Raw genomic sequence first — 20,509 nt, forward strand, 5'->3', positions numbered from 1 at the left:
TGCTGCTCCAGAAACTAATCAGACTAAGGAATTTCTACAGAAACCTAGGCACTTAGGCCAGGCATAAGGTATGATAAATTTAGAAGTCCCTGGGCCTGGCCCCCCAAAAAATATGAACAAATCTCTCCATCACAGAGAAACTTAGAACCTAATTAATGAAACAATAAGAGCTATAATTTAATATAACAATTGTAAAACGTTGTCAAACAGAAAATTCAGGGAGGTGGCTGGGCATGGTGGCTCACACCTGTAATCCAGTACTTTGGAAGGCCAAGGTGGGTGGATTACTTGAGTTCAGGAGTTCGAGACTAGCCTGGGCAACATGGCAAAATCCCAACTCTACCAAAAATACAAAAACTAGCTAGGCGTGGTGGTGCACACCTGTAGTCCCAGCTACTCTGGAGATTGAGGTGAGAGAATCATTTGAGCCCAGGAGGTTGAGGCTGCAGTGAGCCATGATTGTGCCGCCGCACTCCAGCCCGGGACACAGAGTGAGACCCTGTCTCAAAAAAACAAACAAACAAACAAAAAACAGAAAGAAGAAAAGAAAATTCTGGGAGATGAATGAATAGCACACAGTGGAATGAAGACAGTAAACGCCAAGGAAGAGTAGAAGTTTTCCCAGATTATTATCCAAGGACCAATTATTTTTAGCAAAATGGTTTCCTACTCTTCTAGGTAGCTGTATTTCTTTAAATGCCAATAATATGGATTCTGGAGCCAGACCCACTAGGTTTGAATGTAGGTTCTGCCAGAGCTGGGCTTCTATGGAACTCAATTTCCTTATCTATTAAATGAGGATAATAATAGTAACTAACTTAGTAATTCCTGTTTTGGAGATTAAATGACTTAATATATATAAGGCACATAGAACAGTGCCAGGAACATAGTAAGTGTGTTTGTAATTACTATTATAGTAGTCCACAATCCCTCAAATCTGATGCTCAATACCAGAAGCTATGAAACTACAAATTTTCCTGTAACTCACTTGGTGGCAAATATCTGACCTACTCTGAATACATTTGGCAACAAAAACTGACCTGAGCAAATGCACATAAAACCTGACCTGAGCAAAGGCTACTGAAAGTCTTTATTTATCACACTCACTGTAAAGATACGTGCATTTTGCTGCAGATATCTTAATGTGTTTGATTACAGGATGCTGCCCCCAATTCACTGGAATGTATTTATGAAAAATGAAAAAATCTAAATTCTGAAACACATCCAACCCAGAGGTTTTAGATAAAAGACTGTGGGGTCTATATTAACTTTGAAGCCTAGACAGTTTCTATTTCCTTAAAATAAATGGCATCTTCTTAAAGAAACACGAGTAAGTAAGATCCTGCATCTAGTATTAGAGAATATTAGGATGACGAAAACATTTTCCAGTACAGTTAGGAGGGTCCTATATTCCTAGGATGTTCTTTTCAAATATAATCCATCTTGGCTGGGCGTGGTGGCTCACACCTGTAATCCCAGCACTTTGGGAAGCTGAGGCAGGCAGATCATTTGAGGTCAGGAGTTCAAGACCAGCCTGACCAACATGGTGAAACCCCATCTCTACTAAAAATACAAGAAAGTTAGCTGGGTATGGTGGCGCATGCCTGTAGTCCCAGCTACTCGGGAGGCTGAAGCAGGAGAACTGCTTGAACCTGGGAGGCGGAGGTTGCAATGAGCCAAGATGGTGCCACTGCACTCCAGCCTGGGCAACTAAGTGAGACTCTGTCTCAAACAAACAAACAAACAAAAACAGGCTGGGCGTGGTAGCTCATGCCTGTAATCCTAGCACTTTGGGAGGCCGAGGTGGGCGGATTGCCTGAGGTTGGGAGTTCGAGACTAGCCTGGGCAACATGGTGAAACCCTGTTTCTACTAAAATACAAAGAAAAATAAATTAGCTGGGCGTGGTGGCATGCGCCTGTAGTCCCAGTTACTCGGGAGGCTGAGGCAGGAGAATCACTTGAACTGGGGAGGTGGAGGTTGTAGTGATCCGAGATGGCACCACCGCACTCCAGCCTGGCGACAGAGCAAAACTCCGTCTCCAAAAACAAAACAAAACAAAACAAACAAACAAAAATATATAATCCATCTGTAATATTTTGTTTACATGTCATGGTAGTCAGAGTTTTCAAGTTCTAAATTCTAGGGCTTGCTTAAACAAAGTCTATTCTCATCACTCAGATAACAAATAAATAATTAAGGTTCTTTGGGGGACATAAATATGCCTTGAATCATGTAGACCAAATCATCACAGAACTTTAGAGCTGAAAGAGAACCTTTAAAACTAATCTAAATTATTATCCTTTACCTTCCAAATTGTTTTATCATCTGTAAATTTACTCTGCCCTATGAGGTAAGAATAATCTGCCCTAACTTGTCCGTAGACTCTGTCTATAGGAACACACCGCAGGTAAATGCAAATAAACTGGGTGGAGTACACTGACAAACCTGGGATCTAAAAGGATAATTGAATTTAACACAATCAATCTTATAAATTTAGTAAACGTCTCAGATTACACTTTAGAAAATTATAAGAATTTCCAAGTCCAGAATGAAAGAAGACTCACCTAGCACATATTTAAAAATAAATAAATTTTAATAGAGCTTAGCAATCTTAATGGGCTCAATGAGTCAACAACATAATGCGGCTGCCAAAAAGCTACTGTGATTAGGAACTAACCACATCAACATCAGTACCCCATCCAGAAGGAATGAGGCAACTGCCCTCTCTGCTACAAGCTGGTTAGAGCACATGTGGAGTATTATATTCAGCTCTGTTTCACATTTTGGTAGAGACACAGAAAGACGGAAAAAGACTAGAAGAGGGCCAGGCACAGTGGCTCATGCCTGTAATCCCAGCACTTTCGGAGGCTGAAGCAGGCAGATCAGGAGTTCGAGACCAGCATGGCCAACGTGGTGAAACCCCGTCTGTACCAAACATACAAAAAGTAGCAGGGTGTGGTGGCATGCACCATAATTCCAGCTAGGCAGGAGGCTGAGGCAGAATTGCCTGAAACCACGAGGCGGAGGTTGCAGTGGGCTGAGATGGTGCCACTGCATTCCAGCCTGGGCAACAGAGTGGAACTCCATCTCAAAAAAAAACAAAAAACAAAAAAAAACTAGAAGAGAAGTAACCAAGACAGTAAGAAAATTTGAAACCATGTCACATAAAGATCAGTTGAAGGAGCTGAAGTTATTTAGCCGAGACAGAGAGGGATCATGATCCCTGTCCCCTAACCTGTAAGAGCTGTCATGGCACAGAGACAGCCAACTTTTTCTGCATGGCCCCAACGGGCAGAGCCAGATCAATCAGTTAACTAAAATAAGAAATTTCAGCTAAGCCTATGGAAATATTTCTTCAAATGTAGAGCCACATTAGGAGGTAGTGGCATTTAAAGTCTTGTCTACCCCTAAGGGTCCATAATTTTTAAAATCAAACATTTGGGCCAGCGTGCGGCAGCTCACACCTATAATCCCAGCACTTTGGGAGGCCGCGGTGGGCGGATTACCTGAGGTCAGAAGTTCGAGACCAGCCTGGCCAACATGGTGAAACCCCATCTCTACTAAAAATACAAAAATTAGCCAGGCATGGTGGTGCGCACCTGTAATCCCAGCTACTCGGGAAGCTGAGGCAAGAGAATCGCTCGAACCCGGAGGCGGAGGTTGCAGTGAGCCAATCTAGCCTGGGCAAAAAGAGCGAAACTCCGTCTCAAAAAAAAAAAAAATCAAACATTTGTCATTACCTTAGTGTCTTACTGATTATTATTACCTCTGGTATCACAGCATCTCTCTTCACCCTGCTTAAAATGTCCTACCCAGGGCCAGGCACGGTGGCTTACACCTGTAATTACAGTACTTTGGGAGGCCAAGGTGGACAGATCACCTGAGGTCGGGAATCCGAGACCAGCCTGACCAACATGGAGAAACACTGTCTCTACTAAAAACACAAAATTAGCTGGGCATGGTGGCACACGCCTGTAATCCCAGCTACTTGGAAGACTGAGGAGAATGGCTTGAACCCGGGAGGTGGAGGTTGTGGTGAGCCGAGATAGCGCCACTGCACTCCAGCCTGGGCAACAAGAGCGAAACTCCGTCTTAAAAAAAAAAAAAAAAAAAAAAAATCCTACCCAGCCAACCAATCAGTGAATGTTTTGCTGGGTTTGTTGGAGAAAAAGTGCCTGCTTGCTGGGCAATTAGTTTCAGTTTGCAGATCAGTGTCCTTGTAAACAAAAAAGGGCCCTAACTGAGGGACAGGCAAGAGCTCTCAGCTAGATCTCCATGAAAGAAATTATTATTAATTCAAAAAGCATCTATAAGACCTATTCAATCAAATACTATATTATCAATGGCATTAGTTCTTACAGGAACGATGAAATTAAAAAATACTGTACAACCATCTTCTCAAATGCCAGGGAATCCAACTTTGCAAGCCAAACCAGTTGTCTCAAATTCAATTATAAGTTTTCCTTCTGCCAAAGAGATATGTTTTCTGTTTAGACTGGAGCCCATGCTCCATACTTGATCAGATCACTGTAAAGTCAATTTAGCTGCTGAGAACTAGGTACTGACAATCTAGAGTGAATTCACAGAGAAGTACAAACTACCTAATATTTAAAACACAGGAAAGTTATCGAAATTGGACATCCTTCCAAAATTTTTTCACCCAAAGACCATCACAGACGTAAGTATAATGTTAGTTCATGAAAATTACTAAAAGCCTTGAAAAACAGTTCAGATGACAAATATTACTCAATCCAGCTTTACTGCAGTGTATATTGAATTGGATTCTAAGCAACTCCAGTGAAAGTATTAGAGAATATAGTAAACAGATGATGGACTTAACAAAAATACTCTGTGCTGCTTCCTCTCTGCTTTTTAAAGTGAAGCCTAGAAGCAATGTAAGTGTCCATAAATAAGGGCTTGGTTAAATAAATTATGATACATTCTTACCCTGGAAAATGCAACTATTAAAAAGAATAAAGTAGACCCTAGATACCGACATTTTTTTTAAAAGTCCATGATACATAGTTAAGTGAATACCACAAGTTGCAAAACATGTATAGAATTATTCCATTTTGATTTTTTAAAATCTATTTTTAAATACCCTGTGTGTATGTTCATATATGCCCAGCAAAAACAGCTGAAAAAAGATCTGACAAATTGCTAACAGTAGTAACCTCTAGGGACTGACTGAAACTAGGAGGCAGTGAAGGAGTGACTTTCCCTTTTTCCTTTGTGGACTTCTGGTTGTTTATATTTTTTTGCCAGTAGGGGTTACCTTTGGGGTTGAAAAATAACAACACAAAAATAGTAAAAGTAAAATAACATGAATTACACAGATTTATTTATCAGATACTAACCAAAGTAAGTGATCTTTCTACTTAAATGCTACTGTATGCTTAAAACTCCAGAGAATCTAATTCATTCTTTTTCTATTATATTTTACTAAAACAAATAAAAATCACCACAAGTCCCTACTAGTTTTCTCAAATGCTTTCTACACACACACACACACACACACACACACACACACCCACAGGCCTGGTCATAAGCATAGCTAACACACACGGTGCTTATTCTACACTAGGAACTGTTGTAAGCACAGTAAGTGTTAACTTATTTAATCTTCCCAGCAGGCCTGGTGAAGTGAATCATGCCTGAAATCCTAGAACTTTGGGAGGCCGAGGCAGGAGGACTGCTTGAGTTCAGGAACTCAAGACTAGCCTGGGCAATATAGTGAGCCCTCATCTCTACAGAAAATACAAAAAATTAGCTGGGTGTGGTGAACCACGCCTGTAGTCTCAGCTGCTCAGGAAGCTGAGGTGGGAGGATCGCTTGAGCCTGGGAGGCAGAGGTTGCAGTGAGCCAAGATTGCGCCACTGCACTTCAGCCTGGGCAACACAGCCAGACCCTGTCTCAAAAAACAAAAACAAAAACAAAAAAAGTCTTCACAGCAACCTTTGAGTTAAGTACTACTATAATATTATCTTCATTTCACAAGCAAAGAAACTGAGTCCAAAGAGCTTCAGTGAGCCGCCTAAGCTTACACAGCTAACAAGGGGAAGAGCTAGGATTCAAACCTAAGAATAAACTCCAGAGTCCATACTCTCAACCACTATGCTTCCTGTCTCTCAGTAATATGTCAATCTCTCTATATGAAAGCCAAAAGGGGTTACAGGTAAAACCCAGCTAGCTAATGCATTCCTTGAAGCTGGAAGAGATGCACACTTGGCTTTTTATGGGTGAATAATCCTACTTATGTCATTGCCAAGCTCCAACCCAAGGATCAAGACTGTATTAAGGTTCATAACCATGTGGGAAAATTCTCTACACACTCAATTATAGTCCAAAGTCCATACCTGACTCCACAGTAAATCACTAAGCCTAAGATTTAGGTCAGAGACCCAGCTAGACAAAGGATTTGGACAAACCTCCACCCCAACTCAAAGCAAGACAATTCAGAAACTTTTCTCCAAACGTTCTGACAAAGTAGGCTTTTGTTTTGTTTTGTTTTAGTCCTAGGCCCACTTAAGATTTAAACGGGGAAAGAATACGAGTTGTCTCTAACTTTGCTTGAAGACTTCAGCAAGAAAAGCCTTTTCTACGTGGGCTCAAACAGAAATTGGCATATATCAGCATCAGCAAAGTTGAACATCCTGGCTTAAGGAGACAAAAATAGGCATCCTTGCTTAAATTGTGTATTTGTCCAAACATGTTGACCTTATAATTGTGGAAGAAAAAAATGGTGCGAGGAAGAGATTTAACCTAATTTGTAAATGTGCTCAGCCTAGATACACACCTGTCCCAAATGACCTACTGAATCCACTTATTTGCAGGGACAACATGGATTACAATGCCTTTTTTGTTTTTATTTTTTGCCCTCAAGTGGTCCATACTACTGTTTGTAAACAAAATCCTCTCACTACCTCTCTTCCACCTGTCATACACACACATCTGATATTTACATAAACAAGAAGAAATGAACAGGGAAACTGGAGCTTTGGGAGGAATTCCTTACCCTCAGCTTTTGACCCAGTGGTTGAAGGAGGTACTATGCGGGCTTTCAAACTTCCCCAAATAACCCAGGCACAGAGGCTGGGTGCGCGAACCCAACCCAAAAGTTAGCGCCCATTCTGGTCTCTGAAAAAGGCCAGAAAGCCCTGTTGGGAAGAAGATGAGATGCCTTCCACCCAGCAGCCACCCCCTCCCTAGGGAGCACAGCCCACGGGGGACAAAAGACTTTCCAGATTGATCGGGGGCGGGAGGGAGACTAGCTGGACCTGGGATCCCTCCTCGGGAGCCGGAACCTGGGGTGTCTTTGGGGCAACAAACGATAAATTATAGGCAAGAGCCCAACCCTAGATGCCGGGGCTGAGGTGAGGACGGGTCCTGCCCGAGAGGGAGCGCCGGACTCACCTGGAGGAGGCGAAGAGGGGGCCTCGGTGGCAGGTGGGGTGGGGAGGACGCTGCTGCTGCTGCTGCTGGGGAGATCGGGGGTCGGGGTCCGGGGAGTCGTGGGCGCCGGTACGGTGGTCGCTACAGGGGTGGTCGGCGCCGGGCCAGTGGTCGTCGAAAGGGTGGTCGGCGCGGGTCTGGTCGGCGCCTGAGAGGTGGTCGAAGTGCGTTCCGCCGCCGGAGGGGTGGTCGGCGAGGGACCGAGCGGCGCCTGAAAGGTGGTGGAAGCGGGTCCAGCAGTCGCCCAAGGAGGGGTGGTCTCCGGGGACTGGGCTGGAGAAGTCGCAGCCAGGGGTCGGTGGACGGTGGCGCGCGGGGGCCCGGTCCTCGGGGCCTGGGCCGTGGGAGCCGTCGCCCTAGGGAAGGGGTGGCTGGGCTCGCCCCGCAACCCGGGGCCCGGCGACGCGTCCACCTGCCCCGCGGCCCCGCCGCCACCGGTGACATTCCCCGCCGAGGCGGCTGAGGCGACGGCGGCGGCGCAGCACAACAGGGCGAGGCCGCCCAGGCTCGGCAGGCTCCTCATGGCGCGCTCGGCTCCGCCATTCATTCATTCAGCCAGTCGGTTGGTCAGTCATCTTCTCCTCGTTGCAATCCGACCAAGGAAGCCTCCGAAACCGCCGCCGCCACCGGGCGCACCATCGCCACCTCCCTCTGACAGGCGGCCGGCCCCGCGGGCGGGCCCCAGCGCGGAGGGAGCGACCGGACCGAGCGCGGACCGCCCGCCCTCCTCGATTGGCAGCCGCGCCTAACCAATGGGAGGCCAGGGTCGCCCACGTGATCCGCCCGCTTCCCGGCCTCTTTGTAGCCCCGTAGGCCAATCAGAGGACGTCCAGGAGAGGGGGCGGTCCGTGAGGCGGGTGAAGGGTGGTGCGAGCCCAGCTCTAGCCCGCCGGGCTCGCGGCGGCCCCGGCTTTGTCTGCCCAAAGAGTGGGGCGCGGGCCTCGGGCACCGGGCGCCGCGGAGCAGACAAAGGATGCGCCCCGCGCGGCAGACGCCGGGCCTAGTCATCTGCTCCACCGGGCTGCGAGCACGAGCGGGGGGTGGAATCAGCACTCGGGAGCATCCCCGCCCTCCTGAACAATGGGGCGCCGGCGCCGCACCCCAGCTCGGGCGGGGACCGCGCGGGAACCCCGCGATGGGAGAGGGCGGCGGCAGCGACGATGTAGAGCTTGGCATGCCCTCTGCTGCTCCAGAGAGCCTGGTCGCAGCCTTGCGGGGTCTCTGCCGCCATTCCCATTTCAGAGATGGGGAAGCTGAGGCCCTTGCTGAGGGCCTCCCTGAACCGAGACCCACGCCCTCACCAGAAACCTGCTGTGGGCCAGGTGTTGTGCCAGACTGGACAAGGGGGCGGGACCGGGCGGTGGAGACCCCTCAGGGCAGAAGGTGCAAGCTTCCTGCGTGGAGGAGACAGGCTCGCAAGCACACTTCCCTAAACCCCGGGAAGAATAGGATCAGACAGGGTTGAACCTCAACTTGATGTCTTTTGCTGAATGGTTTTGTGGCCTGAGCGCGGTTTTTTCACCACTAAAATGGAGATGATAGGACACCCCTCACCCCCCTCACAGAGCTGTTGTGAGAATTAAGTCATGGACGTAAAGGGCTTACTTAGCCCAGCGCCTGGCCCACTGTTGTAACCCTCATTAATGCTAACTATTCTCAGCATTTGCGCCAGGGCAAGCCCAGGATTAGAAAGCAGCCCCAGGCCACAGCCCTTCAGTGCCCCCAGAGCCTCCGGCTGGTTGCAGGGATTGGGGTGGGGCTAATAGCCGAGCTTGACCCTGGATGACACTAAACCCTGAATCAAGCTGGAATTCGGGCACGCAGCCTCGCATCATCCGCCCAGGATCCAGAGCTAGGTCAGGCGCTGCTGCTTCGGCTCAGCAGCTTCCAGGGGAAGCCAGGCAGGGCGGGTTTGTCATCTGATGGGGCTTAATTCAAGCCCCACTGCTAACCCAATCCCGGCCTCCCCTACGTGATGTTTGGCTTTGTGCATGGTTTCCCATTAGTCATTGGTCTTCAACCAGACCAGCAGGATGAGACTTATGTGTGAACCCGTGTATGTTAATTAAAGCATTTATTTTCCTGCATGAGTAGTGGGTGGGGGAGGCTGTGTATGAATGCATAAACATGTTTGTGAGTCTGTGTGTATGAGTATTGTATGTATCTGTGAGTTTATGAGTATGGGAGCTAGTATCTATTTTCATATATTGTGTCTTAATAATCTGTGCATGTGTACTGGTGTGTGTTTTTGTGTATTTTCTGTGTTTTTGCATTTGTGGTTATCTATGGGTGTGTCTTGATAGGTCTATGTATATAAGACAGCGGGAATGAGGGAGAATGTGAGTGTTCTGTCTTCAGGACCAATATTTAGCAAGCACTAACCAAGGTTCTATTTTTACTTTGCTTTGGGAGGGTGGAAAGGTCATGCCAGTCCCCCATATTCCCTTGCTGATCCTCCCTGGCCCTTCAAACCCCAACCAAAATGCCACATTCTCTAAAAGACATTCCTGGATTTGAGTGGGAATTAATCTCTCCCTTCTCATTTCCCCACCACCCCTTGTTTATGCATTGATTACAGCCCTGATCTACCAATCTACCTCTCCGTTGCCTCTTCCTAAAAGGATTAAGGATGGCTTTCAGAAATATACACAACAGGATAAACTGAATTGCCCACATGGCTTTATTACTTCTCATAGGCATGCATCAGTCTTAATACTAGAACTTGTTATTTATGTGTCTGTCTCTTACATCAGATGTTCTCCCTGTTCTGAGTACCTAGCAGGGGCAACACATGTAAGTGCTAACCCATGCTGGTTAAATTGAATTAATTGAGGTCTTGTGCTTGTGGGAGGAGCTTGTGTCTTTAGAGTCAGACAGACTTGGGTCATGACTGCCAACTCTGTGACCTTGGAGGAAACCTTTCACCTCTCTGAGCCTCAGTTTTCCTCCCCACTTTTTTTTTTTTTTTTTGAGACAGTGTTTCACCCTTGTCGCCCAGGCTGCAGTGCAGTGGCGTGATCTTGGCTCACTGCAACCTCCGCCTCCCAGGTTCAATTGATTCTCCTGCCTCAGCCTCCCGGGTAGCCAGGATTACAGGCACTTGCCACCAGGCCCAGTTAATTCTTGTATTTTTAGTACAGACGGGGTTTCACCATGTTGGCCAGGCTGGTCTCGCTCAAGTTATCCTCCGGCCTAGACCTCCCAAAGTGCTGGGATTACAGACATGAGCCGCTGCGCCAGGCCACTTTTCTCATCTATTAAATGGGGCCAATAAATCGTCTCTCATTTGTTGAGCTAAGGATTGAGGAGAATGTTTTTACAGAGCCTAGCACACAGACGGTGCTCAAGCTGTGTAGGTTCATATTTTTGTTATACCATTGCTAACTTTGAGCCTTGTTGGCTGAAGGACCAGAGCAGAAACCCCTGCCCCATAAGTTCCCCATCAGGTGACATGGCCTGACACTTGCCCTACCTGATATTTCCAAATGATATCTGAAAAATGCTGGGTTGGCCCTGAGCTTTGCTGTATCAGAGGTTCTCTGGCAAGGGGAAAAAAGCTGATGCAGCTTCCTGGCCAGGAGAGCCACAGAGCAAATGACTAAGAGACCTTGTCGAGTGATTCAGGTCAGCTCTCTGCCTTAGGCAAGGATCATCCATGCCGGGGCTTTTAAGATGGGATATTAGCCTGTCATATGTATAGAAAATATTGAATTTTTTTGAAAGATACCAGTAATTTAAATGTGTTAATGTCCATTCGACATTTAATTTTTAAATTTCCTTAATCTTAAATCTTCCTTAATCTCTAAACTACAAGATGACTTTCTTAGGAATTATGTTTGTGTTTAAAAATTGGAAATACCTTACATATCTGTCATCAAAGAAAGGTATTATTATACCTGTTAAATTTAATCCTAGAAAGTCATTGTAAGTGTAGCTATGAAGACAGTATAGCAAATATTAATAGTAAATAATTGAGCTCATAGTCTATGCTAGACACTATACCAAGAGCTACATATGAATTGTTTTGTTTAATCCTAAAAACCCCAGGAAATAGGTACTATTATGTCTTAGTCCATTTGGGCTGCTGCAACAAAGTACTGTAGATTGTGGCTTGTAGACAACAAAAAATATATCTCTCCCAGCTCTGGTGCCTGGGAAGTCCAAGATCAAGGCACCAGCAGATTCAGTGAGCTCCCTGGGTGTCCTTTAAAAGGACACTAATTCCATTCATGATGGCGCTGCCCTTATAACCTAATCACCTCCCAAAGGCTTCCAAATACTTTTACATGGGGAGTTAGGATTTCAACGTGTGAATTTTAGGGGGACACAAACATTCAGTCTATAGTCTATTATTATCTGCATTTTACAGCTAAGGAAACTAGGTCACAGGTTAAGCAACTTGCCCATGGTCACTTAGTAAATAATAGAGCTAGAAATCAAACTGAGGCTGGCTGGCTCCCACTGACACCCTTAACTATAAATGGAAAATACTTATAATGGTAAGAAGAAAAGAAAAAATAAAAATTATAGCTGTGACACTCTGTGTAACAGAACATTGACTGGCACTTTTCCTATTTGCGCCAGAACTGTAGCTGAGGCCCATGAGACCTGGACCCAAAGGCTTAGGGAAGGACCACAGAACAGCAGGGGTCAGAGTGGGCCTTGTTGGAGCCAATGTGCAGCCTGACTTTTCTCCTAGGCAAATGAGGTGCTCTAAAGGGCCCCAACTGATTTCTCACTTTGTCAGCACCTAGCACAGTGTCAAATACACAGAAATGGCTCAAGAATTGTCTGTGAGCCAGGCGCGGTGGCTTATGCCTGTAATCACAGCACTTTGGGAGGCCGAGGTGGGTGGATCACAAGGTCAGGAGTTCAAGACTAGCCTGGCCAACATGGTGAAACCCCGTTTCTACTAAAAATAGAAAAAAGTTAGCCAGGCGTGGTGGCGGACGCCTGTAATCCCAGCTACTTGGGAGGCTGAGGCAGGAGAATTGCTTGAACCTGGGAAGCAGAGGTTGCAGTGAGCCGAGATCGTGCCACTGCACTCCAGCCTGGGCGACAGAGCAAGACTCCATCTTGAAAAAATTTAAAAAAAAAATTGTCTGTGAAGTCTTATGATGTGGCAGATGCTGTTCCGGGAGTTTTATATTCAGAACACATTTATTCCTCAAAGACAGGGCTGTCATCTGCACTTCAAAGAAGAAGAAACTGAGCCTCCAAGAGCTTAAGGGACTTGCCCAAGGCCCTTGTGACTCAAAAGCCCAGGCTCTTCTCTATACACTACAGTCCGTTAATGTGGCCGCTATGTGTTGCACGTAGTAGGAGGTCAGTGAACACATACTGAAGGAAAGGACACACATGCACCGAATTTAACCCTTCTGCTAGAAAAGCATTTAAGAAAAGAGAAGTTTTGGGAGTGAGAAAAGAAGGTATAATAATATGATACACAGGGCTCAGCAAAATAACTTCATCTCCCAGATTCCAATAAAACACAGACACCTTTCCCCTTTCTGGTTTCATTGAAACAGCAATGCTGACATGGACTATTTGTAATCCTGCCGGAGGCTGGCCTCCTATCAGATGTGGCTAAATGCAAGGTTTGGCATCTTCTGCAGACAACTGTGGGATTACTGGGGCCACTGTTCACAAAGTCGGCCCAGCAAAGGACACTAACAGACAAGCCACAGAAAGGAATACAAATGACTAAGAAATATGAAATACTGCATATGCAACTTGAGTAATTAAAGCATTGCAAGTTGAGATAAGGAGTTGCCATTTTTTTAACCTATTGATTTGGCAAAAATTTTTACAAACTGGTAATACTTGTTATGGTCTCTCACTGTTGATAGAAATATAAAGTGATACAACCTTTCCAGAAAGCCTTAAAAGTGTTTATACTCTTTGACCCATTATTTCCACTTTTTTTTTTTTTTTTTTTTTTTTGAGACAGAGTCTCACTCTTTTTGCCCAGGCTGGAGTGCAATGGCACGATCTTGGCTCACCGCACTCTCCACCTCCCGGGTTCAAGTGATTCTCCTGCCTCAGCCTCTCAATTAGCTGAGATTACAGGCATGTGCCACCAGGCCCAGCAAATTTGGTATTTTTAGTAGAGATGGGGTTTCTCCATGTTGGTCAGGCTGGTCTCGAATTCCCGACCTCAGGTGATCCACCTGCCTCAGGCTCCCAAAGTGCTGGGATTACAGGCGTGAGCCACTGCACCCGGCTCATTATTTCTACTTTTAATAATCTAGCCAAAGGCCAGGCACAGCAGATCATGCCTGTGATCCCAACACTTTGGGAGGCTGAGGTGGGCAGATCACTTGAGCCCAGGAGTTCAAGACTAGCCTGGGCAACATGGTGAAACCCCGTCTCTACTAAAAAAAAAAAAAAAAAAAAAATTACTAAAAATTAGCATGGTGGTATGCAGCTGTAGTCCCAGCTACCTGGGAGGCTGAGGTGGGAGATCACCTGAGCTTGGGAAGTCGAGGCTGCAGTGAGCCATGATCATGCCACTGTACTCCAGCCTGGGCAACAGAGTAAGACCCTGTCCCAAAAAGAGAAAAAAAAAAAAGAATCTATCCAAAGGAAATAAATAATCAGATGTAAATATGTATGTACAAAAATGTTCACCAGAGTGTTATATAATTATAAAAATTAGAAAAATCTAAACAGTTAACAAAGGATTAGTTGAGTACTTTGTGCTGTATGATGTTTCTATGTAGAAACACTATACATCTATAAAAAATGATACTCACCTGCCCAGCGCTGCCTGCCCAACACTGCCCACCCAGTGCCTGTCCCCAGACTACGGCCCAGCCCCCTTTGCCCTTGTCCATCAAAGGTGCCGCCAGCATGTCTGACAAACTGCCCTACAAAGTTGCTGACATCGGCCTGGCCACCTGGGGACACAAGGCCCTAGACATTGTGGAGAATGAGATGCCGGGCTTGATGGGCATGCAGGAGCTTTACTCAGCCTCCAGGCCACTGAAGGGTGCCTGCATTGCTGGCTGCCTGCAAATGACTGTGGAGACGGCCATCCTCATTGAGACCCTTTTCTCCCTGGGTGTTCAGGAGCAGTGGTCTAGCTGCAGCATCTTCTCCACCCAGGAACATGCAGTGGCTGTCTTTGCCGAGGCTGGCATGCCAGTGTTCACCTGGAAGGGCAAAATGAAAGAGGGGTACCCGTGGTGCATTGAACAGACACTGTACTTCAAGGACGGGCCCCTCAACATGATTCTGGATGATGGGGGTGACCTTACCAACCTCATCCACACCAAGTACGTACCCACAGCTCATGTCGGGCATCTGAGGCATCTCTGAGGAGACCAAAACCGGGGTCCACAACCTACACAAGATGATGGCCAGTGCAATCCTGAAGGTGCCTACCATCAATGTCAATGACTCCGTCACCAAGAGCAAAATTTGACATCCTCTGTGGCTGCCAGGAGTCCCTTATAGATGGCACCAAGTGGACCAAGACGTGATGATTGCCAGCAAGGTAGCAGTGGTAGCAGGCTATGGTGATGTGGGCAAGGGCTGTGCCCAGGCCTTGCAGGGTTTTGGGGCCTGTGTAATCATCACCGAGATTGACCCCATCAGTGCACTGCAGGCTGCCATGGAAGGCTATGAGGTGACCACCATGGACGAGGCCTGTCAGGAGGGCAACATCTTTGTCACCACCACAACCTGTGTCAATATCATCCTTGGCCGGCACTTTGAGCAGATGAAGGATGATGCCATCTTGTGTAATACTGAACAATTTGACGTGGAGATCGATGTCAGGTGGCTCAACAACAATGCTGTGGAGAAGGCAAACATCAAGCCCCAGATGGACTGGTACTGGCTGAAGAATGGGTCCACATCATCGTGCTGGCTGAGGGTTGGCTGGTCAACCTGGGCTGTGCTATGGGCCGCCCCAGCTTTGTGGGGAGTAACTCCTTCAACCAGGTGATGGTGCAGATTGCGCTGTGGACCCACCCAGACAAGTACCCCATTGGGGTTCACTTCCTGCCCAAGAAGCTGGATGAGGCAGTGGCTGAGGCACCCCCCTGGGCAAGCTGGACGTGAAATTGACCAAGCTAACTGAGAAGCAAGCCCAGTAGCTGAGCACGTCCCGTGATGGCCCCTTCAAGCCGGATCAGTACTGCTGCTGAGAGTCAGGCCTGCCCTTCACTTTCCAGCTGCTGTCCTTGCTCAGGCCCCGCCTCTTCTCCCTAAGAGCAAATGGCACCAACTTTGTGATTGGTTTGTCAGTGTCCCCCATCGATGGGGCTGGTCACTCAGTTTTTGGCCTCTGCTGCATCCCTCACACTATATCAAGTGTGGCGGGGAAATTGAGAGGCCCCTCCTCAAGCCCTGGTCATGATGGAGGTACAAGGGAGGCATCCATAGGGAACCGTGAATTGAGTGGTCTTGGAACTGCTCACTAAGTCAGTCCTTCCTTTTTTTTTTTTTTTTTTTTGTATTTTTGGTAGAGATGGGGTTTCACCATGTGGGCCAGGATGGTCTCAATCTCTTGCCCTCATGCCTCGGCCTCCCAAAGTGCTGGGATTACAGGCATGAGCCGCTGGCGCCCAGTCAGTCCTTCCTTAGTTTGGAAGTTGGTAGTGGAGTCACAAAGCCCATGTACCTTACCATTCAGGTAAGGTTCCTGGTCTGTGGACTTATACCGTGTCCCTGGTCTGTGGACTTATACCCGTGGTTTACAGGTTCAGTGGTTCCTCAGCCCATGACAGATGAGAAGGAGCTATATTGAAAGGCAAAGAGGAACTGTTGTTTGAATTTTCCTGGGAGCCTGGCTTAGGGCTGGGCCTTCTCTTAAACCTCATAACAATGAGGTTGGTACTTTTAGTCCCTGTTTTACAGGGGTCAGAATAGACTGTAAAGGGATAACTGAGAAAGGACAGAAAAGTGACAGCCAGAGGGGCTATAAAAACATAAAAGCAAGCATAGATCTGCTACTACTTTGTAACAAGATGGTTCCTATCACAACCCTGGTTCAAAAAGAGAATAATATGGTTTTAATGTTAAAAGAAAGCAGGAAGGTGGGTAAATAAAAATCTTGGTGCCTGAAAAAAAAAAAAAAAGATGATACTCAAGCACAGTGGCTCATGCCTATAATCCTGACACTTTGGGAGGCCCAGGCGGGCGGATTGCTTGAGCTCAGGAGCTCGAGACCAGCCTGGCAAAATGGTGAAACCCCATCTCTACCAAAAATACAGAAAAATTTGCCTGGCATCGTGGTTGCACCTGTAGTTTGAGCTACTCTAGAGGCTGAGGTGGAAGGATCACTTAAACCCGGGAGGTGGAGGTTGCAGTGAGTGGAGATGGCGCCACTGCACTCCAGCCTGGGTGACAGAGTGAGACCCTGTCTCAAAAAAAAAAAAAAAAAGATACTTATGAAGGAAATTCTTATAAAATTGTGGAAAAAATCATTAACATAACTATTTATGCCATGATTCCCAAATTGTGTAAATGATAATATGTGCAGAGAATAAAATACCAAAAGGAAATACACCAAAATGTTAACATTCTTTTTTTCTGAGTGACTGCATGATGGATATTTAACTTTTTTCTCCTTCATAGTTTTCTACATTTTCCAGTTTTTTTAATAGTGAGCACTTATTACTCTCAAAATCAATAACAATCAACAACAGAATTCATTTGAATCTGAAGATATGTCTCTGCCAACCACATCCCTGACCTGCCTTCATGGTATCTCAAGATGATGAGAGGAAGGAAGGCTCAAGTTGTAAACCCACATTAAATGCAAGGCACCATCCCCAAACAATGAAGCTAAATGTTGAAATCCTGCTTCAAAGGCCCTCTGATGCTAAAATAAGCCCAGAAAAGCATTTGCTGCAGTTCTTGGAGATCTACTGAAGGACGTCATTCACAGTGGGCACCAAGTCAAACCCTCGCTTGTCATCAGTGTTGGCTGCAATACAAAGAATTTGAACCATTTGGGGGAGGAATAGGGTTGGACCTTCACAAATAACTCTATCCCTTAGGTTGCTATCATTGTAATAAAGGGGATTACTGACAGGTGCACAGCACAGAGCTTTCCCAGCCATCATCTCATGTGAACTTGGCAACAGCTCTGGAGGAAAGATGTTGATAGTAACAACAACAATCACAACAATGATGGAGACTTAACATTTACTGAATACTTATTATGTGTCAGGAATCAATTCTAAACACTTCACATACATTGTGCCTTTTAATTAAAAAGCAAACACAAAACAAAACAAAAACAGGGACTTGCTCTGTCGCCCAAGCTAGATTGCAGGGACATAATCATAGCTCACTGCAGCCTCAAACTCCTAGGCTTAAGTGATCCTCCTGCCTCAGCCTCCCGAGTAGCTGGGACTACAGGTGCACATTACCTTTTAAAATTTTTTTGTAGAGGTGGGGGTCTTGCTATGTTGCCCAGGCTGGTCTTGAACTCCTGGTCTCAAGCAATCTTCCCCTCAGCCTCCCAAAGTGTTGGGATTTCAGGCTTCAACCACTGTGCATTCCCCTTTTAATCTTTTTAGCCTCATCTGTGAAGTAGAAAGAGTGATTACCCCCACTTTGCAAGCCAGTATGTTGTCACTCAAAGTAATCAAATGACTTGTCTGAGATCACCACGCTAACAAATGAAAGCATAGAACTTGTAGTCATTTGTTTAGACCTCAGGTCCAGATTTCCACAACTGCCTACTATAGTTCCTCAACTTTGAGTATTTTTTATTGCTGTCGTCATTAGAGGAGACAGTAGTTTAGCAGTAAAGAACGCCGGGTTCAAATCTGGTCTTTCTAGCTGTATAATCTTGGACAAGTTACTTTAGCTCTGTGTCTCAATTTCCTCCTCTGTAAAATGGGGATCATAAAATTTATCCCATAGGCCTCAAAGTCAAATGAATATAAAGCATTGAGCCAAAGTCTGCCCCATGATGAACACTCAAAAGACCCTGGTACATGTCTGATTTTCCTATACCTTGCCTTCTCACGTAGTCAGTCAAGGTCAGGAGGGTACAATGTCCTGGGGTTCAATGCCCAGAACTTCTAGATTTTCAGAAGAGTCACACTCTCTGATTTCCATGGCCTCAGCCCTTTTGAAGAGCCTCCTTTGCTGGAGTGTGTGCCTGTCAGAGGGTAGCTTCTAGGGCTGAGAGAGTACTTGGCAGGAATGAGTACTTGACTCCTTCTGAGAAATCCTTAGGCCTTTAGGACTATGATGCCCTTTGTTGAACTATTTGAGGTAGCCATGTTGATTTCTTGCTGGCTTCTGGGGGCTGGATAATAAGGAAATCCACTTCTAGAAGAGCAATTGTTTCCCTGAAAAGACCACAAAAATGGCAACTATCACAGCCGGAAGGGGACTTGGCATCAGTCCCTTCAAACATGTCCTTGTACAGATAATTAACCAAGAACCACAGAAGTAAAGCATCTTGATAAGATTCCACACTGTCAAGAGCCAGGGTCATATTCAAACCCTCTGACTCCCAGGCCACCATCAGACCCAAATCAGTCAGTACAAAGGAGGCAGCTAAGGGCCAGTGAGAGGCCTAGAGGCTACTGGCTGGACACCGATGGACCTTCCCACCTTCTGACTCTGGTTCAAGGCTCTCTTTATGTCCCCAGGCTCCCTCTCCAGGAATTTCCCTCCTAGAATCACAGAAATGGCACCCTGCTGCCAGCTTCTTATCAATGGCCATGGCAAGATTTTAAATAATGACAATACTGAGGCAGGCGGATCACCTGAGGTCAGGAGTTCAAGACCAGCCTGGCCCACATGGTGAAACCCCGTCTCTACAAAAATTAGCCAGGCATGATGGCAGGTGCCTGTAATCCCAGCTACTCAGGAGGCTGAGGCAGAAGAATCATCTGAACCCAGGAGGCGGAGGTTGCAGTGAGCCGAGATCATGCCATTGCACTCCAGCCTGGATGACAGAGCGAGACTCCGTCTCAAATAATAATAATAATAAAATGATAACAATAATCAGGATCTGCTCTCAGGCAGCAGTTGGGACCTTAGGAATTACAAAATCTTCCAAATTAGGTCACATTTGTGTTAAGGAATTAGAAACATCTTTCCCATTTCATCAGGCCCAGATTACAACAGCCTCTGCAGAGGGTCCTAGTAGATCACTCCTCCTCTCAGGCCCATGGGTCTGATTTCCTTTCTCAAACAGCCACTGAACTTTTCTTATGATTATGGAGTGTTTATTGGGTGTGTGCAATGCCTCAGGTGCAGTCTGGAATTTGGAACTGTCACATACTGGCGGCACGACCTCTTTAAGAGGCAGGAACTTGTTATCTCTGCCATCCGGTCCCATGTTGGGGAACTGTCTATGAATCAGCCAAGATGGGTTCCCAGCTCTCCATCCATCTCCCTTCAAGGCAAAATGGTCTAATGGGAAAGGTCCATGATCTAGCAGACCTGGCTGCTCAACTTCCAGCCTATGTTACTTAGAGCAAGAATCACCTCTTTTAACCTTCAGTTTTGTCACCTGTAAAATAAGCATACAATACCTGGTCTACCTATTGTGTTGCTAGGAGGAATCATTCATTCATTCATTCAGCAGAAATGTGTTAAACACTGATATAGAGATACCCTAGTGAACAAGACAACAAAAAAAGGTGCATACAATATAGTAAGATAATCAATTAACAAATAAATGGGTAAATAATCAAGATATTTACAGATTAAGCAAGTGCTACGAGGGAGATAAAAATGGTGCTGTGACACAGAATAATATCCCCTTAGAGTGATGAAGGAAAGCCTTGCTGAGATGTGACATTCAACCTGAAAGCAAAAGGAGACAACTCTACCAACACTGGAAGGAACAGCAAGTGCAAGACTTTGAAGTTGGAAAGAAACAGAAAGGAAACCAGAATGGGTGAAGCATATTAAGTGAAGAAGAGAGTGGTACAAGCTAGAGGGCAGGACTCTGTAGCCAGGGAAGAAGACTGGGCTTCATTTTAGGAGCAAAGAGAAGTCAGGGAGCGTTTTAAGCAGGGAGATGAGGGCAGATTATAGAGCAGCAGGGACAGAAGCACAGACAGCAGCCAG

At 46.2% G+C, this 20,509-nt stretch overlaps 1 protein-coding gene and 1 pseudogene across 1 annotated transcript in view; one reads left to right on the top strand and one right to left on the bottom strand.

Annotated features, from left to right (window-relative positions):
• Positions 1 to 8,166, bottom strand: part of MEGF9 (multiple EGF like domains 9) — a 111,219-nt gene extending 103,053 nt beyond the window's left edge. The window contains exon 1 of the mRNA XM_031014300.3: positions 7,415 to 8,166. Within this exon, the coding sequence (XP_030870160.2) occupies positions 7,415 to 8,000 (586 nt within the window). The 5' untranslated portion in view covers positions 8,001 to 8,166. The remainder of the gene's footprint in view (positions 1 to 7,414) is intronic.
• A 6,139-nt stretch (positions 8,167 to 14,305) lies between these two features.
• LOC101138510 (adenosylhomocysteinase-like) lies at positions 14,306 to 15,606 on the top strand (annotated as a pseudogene).
• Positions 15,607 to 20,509: the final 4,903 nt, after the last annotated feature.

Source organism: Gorilla gorilla, chromosome 13 (genome assembly GCF_029281585.2).
Source record: "Gorilla gorilla gorilla isolate KB3781 chromosome 13, NHGRI_mGorGor1-v2.1_pri, whole genome shotgun sequence".
Classification (NCBI taxonomy): Eukaryota; Metazoa; Chordata; class Mammalia; order Primates; family Hominidae; genus Gorilla; species Gorilla gorilla.